Source organism: Dipodomys merriami, unplaced genomic scaffold, assembly GCF_024711535.1.
Source record: "Dipodomys merriami isolate MVZ:Mamm:240054 unplaced genomic scaffold, mDipMer1.0.p SCAF_509, whole genome shotgun sequence".
NCBI lineage: Eukaryota > Metazoa > Chordata > Mammalia > Rodentia > Heteromyidae > Dipodomys > Dipodomys merriami.
The window spans coordinates 569,545-577,559 of NW_027206079.1; the positions used below are offsets into that span (position 1 = coordinate 569,545).

The 8,015-nt window shown below is 51.2% G+C and overlaps 1 protein-coding gene across 1 annotated transcript; it reads left to right on the forward strand.

Annotated features, from left to right (window-relative positions):
* The first annotated feature begins 4,671 nt into the window (after window positions 1–4,671).
* Window positions 4,672–7,244, forward strand: LOC138810803 (uroplakin-2). Its single transcript, XM_069998077.1, has 5 exons — window positions 4,672–4,799; window positions 5,233–5,364; window positions 5,563–5,701; window positions 5,934–6,004; window positions 6,839–7,244. The coding sequence occupies exons 1-5, from the start codon at window positions 4,724–4,726 to the stop codon at window positions 6,973–6,975; spliced, it is 555 nt and encodes a 184-aa protein (XP_069854178.1). The 5' UTR covers window positions 4,672–4,723; the 3' UTR covers window positions 6,976–7,244.
* Window positions 7,245–8,015: the final 771 nt, after the last annotated feature.

Below are 8,015 nucleotides of genomic sequence, written 5' to 3' on the forward strand. Positions count from 1 at the left end.
ATGTTCCAACCTGAGTCTCCCCATTTTCAAGATGATAAAAATTGAAGTTCAGGGCTAGAGCGGTGACTGAAATGGTAGAGTACCTGCTTAACAAGCATGAGGCCGAGAGTTCAAATCCCAGCACAATTCAAAGTGACTCAAGTCCCATATAGTGCCATTCCTTAAAAGGATAATGGTTGCCCTTGGAGCCATGTGGACATGGCTCTCCCCTGGGAGGCCAAGCAGTAGCATTGTGGGGGAACCAGACATGCCCAGCAGATTGGGTCCTGAGCTTCTGATACACTCTTGCCATTCCAGAGGGGGAAAAAACCAACAACCACATACTAGAGTCCATAAAGAGGGGAGGTTTTAGAAAATAATCTTTTAGACTGGGTAGAAGAGAGCAATCAGGAGCTCCTCAGAGGCAGAAAGTTACCTTTGCTTTGTATCCCAGTGCCTAGGAGAGTTTCAGGGACATAGTTGGTACTCAATAAAGAAATGCCTGTTGAATTGGAAATCTGGAGGCAAGGGGAGTAACTTGAGAGAGTTTAGAATGGAGACACAAGAGGGAGACAATCTAGAGAGAAAGGCTTCAGGGGAGGGACTCCAGACATGTGGCCCTGGTTCTCTTATTCCAAGCCTTTGGGAAATCCTCCAGAGAAACAGGGTGCTGTGGCTTTAAATGACTTCAGCATTGTCAATGAATCTGCTCTGCTAAAAGAGTTATCCTCTTGCTCTTGCTCTTGGCCTCCCCCTCCTCTCAGCTCCCCAAACCCTTCTCTGCTGCTGTGATGGGATAATTAGATGCGAGAGCTCAGCACAGATGATGCTCCAGTTGCTTAGCAACTAATGGTTTCCATGGAGACCAAAAAGCACAGCCTCCAGAGCAGCCAGTGAGCAGCTCGGCAGGGCAGGGAGAAGAAGCAACTCTCTGCTTCTCCAGAAACCTGGGGAGGGTTGGGGGGGGGGGGTAAAGGTGGCGGGGGGGGGGGGGTTGGAGGGAAAGGAGAGGGCTTAAAGGCACAGGGTCCTCAATCCCTTTAAAATCTGGTCAGAGATCTGCCCTCTTCTACCCCACCCCTGTCATACTCCTAATTTCAGATAGGGATGGGTGCTTAAGAGTGGATCCAATAGGGCTGGGAAGGTGACTCAGTGGTAGAGCGCTTGCCTTGAATGCATGAGGCCCTGGGTTCTATTCTTCAGCACCACATAAGCAGAAAAAGCCAGAAGTGGCGCTGTGGCTTAAGTGGTAGAGTGCTAGCCTTGAGCTGAAGAGCTGAGGGACAGCGCCCAGGCCCAGAGTTCAAGCCCCATGACCGACAAAATAAAAAAAATAAAAAGAGAGAGAGAAGAGTGGACCCAATGCAACCTGCCTGAAATAAACCCAACCTCTTCTCCTGTTTGCTTCCTGGTCTGACTGAGTGGGAAGAGATCCCTCCTAAGCCCTAAGCCACGTGAAACATCCTGCTTGGTGGGCTATGGGGTTTGAGAAATGCCAGGAAGATCTCCTAGCTCTGACATTCCACCCATTTAGTCTGCTCTCTCCAAGGTCTTCATATTTGAAAATGTGTAGTGGGGGTAAGATCTGATCTAAAAGGGACAAAAGCCAAGGAACCAGAAAAACAAAGTAATTCTCCACCCAAAGGCAGCCCCATTCTGGGGGAAAATACCTGACTCCAATCTCCATCATAGGAGACTGTGTGTGTGTGTGTGTGTGTGTGTGTGTGTGTGTGTGTGTGTGCGTGTGTGCGTGTGTGTGTGTGCTGGTGCATGCATGTACATACAAGCATGCCTGCATGACACACACGCATGCTTGCATATGTAGAGAAAACAGCTGGCACCTCCAGGTGTGTGTCTCAGACCAGCAGGCTCCTGAGAAATGCAGAAATTCAGGCTTCACCTCAGATCCTCTGAATTAGGTATGGCATTTTAATAAGATCTCAGTGATTCCTATACTTTAAATGTCATCAGTAACTCAAAAGGCTGAGATCTAAGGATTATGGTTCGAAGCCAGCCTAGGAGGAAAGTCCATGAGACTCTTATTTCCAATTACCCAGGGGGGGAAAAAAAAGCTGGAAGTAGAGTTATGGCTTAAGTGGTAAAGCATAAAGCTAAAGAATAATGCCCAAAGCTGGGTGCCGGTGTCTCACGCCTGTAATCCTAGCTACTCAGGAGGCTGAGATCTGAGGATCATGGATCAAAGCCAGCCTGGCAGGAAAGTCCGTGAAACTCTTTTTTTTTTTTTTTTTGTCGGTTGTGGGGCTTGAACTCTGGGCCTGGGCGCTGTCCCTCAGCTCTTCAGCTCAAGGCGAGTGCTCTACCACTTGAGCTACAGCGCCACTTCCGGTTTTCTGGTGGTTTATTGGAGATAGGAGTCTCACAGTCTTTCCTGCCCGGGCTGGCTTTGAACCGCGATCCTCAGATCTCAGCCTCCTGAGTAGCTAGGATTACAGGCGTGAGCCACCAGCGCCCGGCTCCGTGAAACTCTTATCTCCAATAAACCACCAGAAGTGGCGCTGTAGCTCAACTGGTAGAGCGCTCACCTTGAGCTGAAGAGCTGAGGGACAGCGCCCAGGCCCAGAGTTTAAGCCCCACGACCGACCAAAAAAAAAAAAAAGACAATAATGCCAAGAGTTCAAGCCCCACAACTGGAGAAGCTCTGAGACCTTTTTACCCAATGCCTGGGCCCCTGGATCTATCTTTACCGTAACCCCCATCTCTCACACTCTAGGCTTTGAAAATGCACTTTGAACCATGGAGGTACACACCCTATCTGCCCTCACTTTCCCACCAGGATTTCTCTGCAACCAGGGAAGAAAGAATGGCTCTGGCTGGGAAGGTGGCTCAGTGGTAGAGTGCTTGCCTTGCATGCACGTGGGTTCAAGTCCTCAGCACCACATAAGCAGAAAAAGCCGGAAGTGGGTGTTGTGGCTCAAGTGGTAGAGCACTAGCCTTGAGTTGAAGAGCTGAGGGATAGTGTCCAGGCCCAGAGTTCAAGCTCCACAACCACCACCAACAACAAAAAGGCTCATCAAAGAGAGTGACACACAGTACTGGCTCTGCTGCAAGCAGCCTCTGTAGAATTCTACAGCCTCTCCAAAATCCTCTGCTTTGTTTTTTTCTTTTGCTAGTATTGGGACTTGAACTCAGGGCCTTGTCCTCTGAGCTTTTCCCACTCATGGTAGTATTTTACCACTTGAGCCCCACCTCCAGTCCAGCTTTTTTGCTGGTTAAGATGGAGTCTCAGCCGGGCACTGGTGGCTCACACCTGTAATCCTAGCTACTCAGGAGGCTGAGATCTGAGGACTGCGGTTCAAAGCCAGCCAGGGCAGGAGAGACTGTGAAACTCCTATCTCCAATAAATCACCAGAAAACCGGAAGTGGCGCTGTAGCTCAAGTGGTAGAGCGCTCGCCTTGAGCTGAAGAGCTGAGGGACAGCGCCCAGGCCCAGAGTTCAAGCCCCACGACCGACAAAAAAAAAAAAAAAAAAAAAAGATGGAGTCTCATAGCCCAAGCTGACTCTGAACCATGATCGTCAGATCTCAGCCTCCCAAGGAGGTGGGATTATAAGGATTGGGAGTATAGCCATTCGAACTGAGCAAGTGCCCTACTTGACACAATGACTGCTGGTCTGAGTCTCAAGTTTCTACAACTACAAAAGCCAGCCAGGAACATCCATTGCTCAGGGTGACTACAGGTTAAGTATACAGGGGTCCATCCAGGGTCTGGAGTAAAGGCAGCCATACTTCTTTCCTCTTCCCTCTTTGCAGCTCCTTTTTTCCTTTTATTAAATGGAACCTGGGAAAGGGAGATGGTCAGAAACATTGTATTTTCCATTTTCTCTTATCACGTCTCTCTCCCTTTTGTTCTGTGGTGCTGGCCATGGAACCGAGGGCCTCAAGCATGATAAACCCGTGTTCTCCCACTGAGGTACACCCTCAGCTCCCAACCTCTGCAGTTATTGTTGTGATAAGGTCTCACTGTGTGCAAAAGTCCTGCCTCTGCCCTCTGAGCTTTCTCTTCTTTATTCTAATCAGTTTAATGTTTGTTCCCCAGCCCCTCAAGGCTGATTGTGCTCACCCTACACCCCTGCTTCAAATGGGCCTGTGTCTCTACCTTAGTGTCTCCCTGGCCGCCCCTGACCCCACCCTGCGGAGGAATCTGCAGGCCTGCAGTCACCCCCAATCTCTCCCAGAGCAGCAGTTCTGGGCCACAGTCAACACCAAGAACTGTAACCCTTGGCTCTACAGGCCCCCACCCTCTTCTAGCATTCTCCTCTCCCATTCTTACCCAGCAAAATCCTTTCTGGAGTCCCTTGGTTATTTTCTGCACCTCAGGGTAATTGCAAAACCACCACTACCAGAGGGCAGCAGCATTGCCGGCATACTCCCCACCCCCCACCCCCACCCCCCCCACCCCCCCCACCCCCCCCCCCCCTCCCGCCTTGGGCCTCAGAGTCTCAGGAGGTGATCTAGCTACTCGTGGAGCTGGCTAAGCTGTCCTTGTCCAGCTCAGGCACCCTCCCCCCACCTTTCCTGGCCAGAGGGCCAGCTCCTCATCTTGAAGAACCTGTCTGGGGGCCCTCCCTGAGGCTATAGGGCCCAAGGGGCAGGTTGGACTGGATTCTCCTCCTGCCCCTCCCATCCTCAAGACAAAATCAGCCACCCCAAGACAGGGCCTCATTTGCCTCAGGAAGCTCCTGCCCTGCCCAGCACCTGTTCCAGGTTCCAGCTTCCAGCCCAGCATGGCATCTCCGATGCCTATCCAGACCTTGCCCTCCATCCTGATTCTGCTGGCAATCTTGGCTCCAGGAGCTGCAGGTCTCTGCAATGTTGGGGGTGGGGTGTGTGTGTGGGGGGGGAGTTCAAAGGTCTAGACAAGGGCCCTGTGCTTTCTTCCATGGCTCTCAAAGGGGGTCTGGCTGGTTAGGAGTGGGGCTGGTGAAGGCAGGCCCAGGAAGATAGAGAAAGGAAAAGTGGGAGAGGGACTGAGGCTCAGGGCAGGGGTGAGGTTGGGCACTGCCTGGCTCCTGGAGTCCAGGGTCTGGCTCCCAGGCAACTCAGGGGAGTAATCTAGCTTCTGTAGCCCAAGTCTGCCACCTGGTGGTCAGACTCCCAGGCCCAGCTGCTCTGCCAGCACTGCAGAGGGGAGAAGACAAGACTATACCCTTAGCAAAGGCCCCAACGTGTAGACAGATCTGATGACTACCGGGGAGCTCATCTCCATCTGAGCCCCTTCCTGGCCTCGCTACAGAATTCAACATCTCCAGCCTCTCTGGTCTGCTGTCCCCAGCACTAGCGGAAAGCCTGCTAGTTGCTCTGCCCCCCTGTCACCTCACCGGAGGCAATGCCACACTGATGGTCCGGAGAGCCAATGACAGCCAAGGTCTGCCACCCTCTCCCCAGGTATCCCTCTGGTCCCCAAAGTCCCCTTCCTAGGACCACAGGACCACTCCTCCCTCACCCCCCAGCATTCCTCCCCTCACTTGTTTCCCACTCCCCCCCTTGCCCTCTAGAAGCTGTCCTTTCTCTGTGGGGCCCCCAGAAACCTGACCCTGCCTTTTGCTCCCCATTTCCTGCCCAGTGGTGAAGTCCAGCTTTGTGGTCCCTCCATGCCGTGGACGCAGGGATCTGGTGAGCGTGGTGGACAGTGGAGCTGGCTTCACCGTCACCCGGCTCAGTGCATACCAGGTGACAGACCTCGTGCCAGGAACCAAATACTAGTAGGTGTCTGACCCAGGCTTGGGGCACCCGTGAGAGGAGTGCCAGGGAAGCTGGGAGGTAGGGTTGGTCAGCCTGCGGAAAGAGAGAGCATGTGAAGTAGAGGGTACAACGGAGGGGCATGGCTATGAAGGTGGGGGACCCTGGCTTGGTCTTTTCTCTCCATGTCCCAGATACACACTGAGGGTTCTGTACTCTCTTGCTCTCTCTCCCAACCACCTACTCCCACCCCAGCATTTCCTACCAAGTGCAGAAGGGGACAACTACGGAGTCCAGCAGAGAGATCCCGATGTCCACCCTTCCTCGTAAGTGCACTCCAACCACCTTCACCGTTCCTGACACATACCCTCAACACCTTTGCTTACCTCCCTCCTAGTGCTGAGTGCTGGACTGAAGACTCATCTATGCTCCAGTGAACTAAGGTCGCTCATGGACAGGGATGGTACCCTAATAACTCGTGTGTGTGTGTGTGTGTGTGTGTGTGTGTGTGTGTGTGTGTGTGTGTGTGTGTGTGTGTGTCTGGCTTTTTATTGTTGTTGGTCATGGGTCTTCAACTCTGGGCCAGGGTGCTGTCCCTGAGCGCAGCTCAAGGCTAGTGCTCTACTACTTGCACAGCGCACCTCCGGTTTTCTGGTGGTCAATTGGAGTTAAGAGTCTTACTGACATTCCTGCCCAGGCTGGCTTTGAACTGTGATCTTCAGATCTCAGCCTTCTGAGTAGCTAGGATTATAGAAATGAGCTACTGGCACCCAGCTTTGTCCCTGAGCTTTTCCCACTTAAGGCTACCATTTGTGTCCCAGCTCCATTTCTGGCTTTTTGGTGGTTAACTGAAGATAAGAGTCTCATGGACTTATTGCCCTGGACTGGCTTTGAACTGTAATGTTCAGATTGCAGCCTCCTAAGTGGCTAGGATTTCAAGCGTGAGCCACCGATGCTGGCCCTCTAATAACTGCTGAATTCTCAGTGACAGGGTCTCCCTAAATGCAGGTGTGAGGAGTCATTGGGCCCAGTGGTTGACTGGCCAGTTAGATGTTAACAGATGAATGAGCTACTGGTTAAGTGCCTGAATGAGAGCTGTGAGTCCCAAGGAGATAAAGGATCCTCCTGCCCACCACAGCCTCCCCCTTTCCTTCTGACAGGAAAGAGTATGGAGTCCATTGGGCTGGGAATGGCCCGAACAGGGGGCATGGTGGTCATCACGGTGCTGTTGTCTGTCGCCATGTTCCTGCTGGTTGTGGGCCTCATCATTGCTCTGGCACTGGGCGTCCGCAAGTGAAGCGCCTGCCTGCATGGTGACCAAGTCCAGCACAGTCTCTGTCCCCAGAGGCCTCCTCCCAGGCCTCAGCCACCTGCTTTCCTCTCCCGGCTTTCCATCTGCGCTCTGTCCTTCTTGGGGGTCCCCCACGTCTCACCTTCCAACACTCCCTACCATTCCCCTCCCCACTACTGTCATCCATCTTTCCTCCCATCTTACCCACTCTACCCTCATAACAATCTCCTCCTCCCTTTGTGACCTTGGGTAGTTATAATAAAGGCTGACCTCCACACCTTGTGTCTCCCTTAATTAAGTCCCCTAAAGTGTGGACCTATATGTTTCCTTCCTACCCCAAGGCCCAGACTGGATCTTCTTATGAGGGAGGCAGGCAGGGGAGAGGAGAGGAGAGGAGAACCAAAACGCACATGAATCAAGGTTTATTCAATTCTTTGGCAGTGCAAGAACATTAGTTCTGTAACATTAGTCAATTCTATTATTGGTCTTTGTTATGTAAACATAAGTATAAATATACACATACATATACATATAAAATTTGAATTTTTAGAAACTAGTTGTATTGTCAACTTTGGAAAAAGTATTCTAGTTTACTGTGTTAGCATTGTACAGAAATGAACAACCATATTGACAAAGGAACTTTAAACTGCACTCACTGCACTAAATATGTAAGGTCTCATCTCTGTGGGTTTGATTACAGAAACTAAATGTATTCACTAAATAGTAATTTAAAAATTCAATAAAAAATAAGTATAGTTGGGCGCCCATGGCTCAAAAAAAAAAAAAAAAGTATATAGGACAGAAACAAAAAGAGCCAGGGCTGTAACTCAGTGCTAGAACACTTGGCCACACCTGTGTGATGTTCTGGGTTCTGGGTTCTATTCATGGCACTGTATGAGAAAAAAAAAAAAAGTAACATTATAAATCCCTTTTTTTTTTTGGTCCGGTCATGGGCCTGAACTCTGGGCTTGGGCACTGTCCCTCAGCTCTTCAGCTCAAGGCTAGCGCTCTACCACTTGAGCCACAGTGCCACTTCCGGCTTTTTT

Coding starts and splice junctions, on each gene's coding strand:
- LOC138810803 (XM_069998077.1), top strand. CDS start 4,724: ATGGCATCTCCGATGCCTATCCAGACCTTGCCCTCCATCCTGATTCTG. Junction 5,702..5,933: donor GTGCCAGGAACCAAATACTA/GTAGGTGTCTGA, acceptor CTCCCACCCCAG/CATTTCCTACCAAGTGCAGA. Junction 6,005..6,838: donor CCCGATGTCCACCCTTCCTC/GTAAGTGCACTC, acceptor TCCTTCTGACAG/GAAAGAGTATGGAGTCCATT.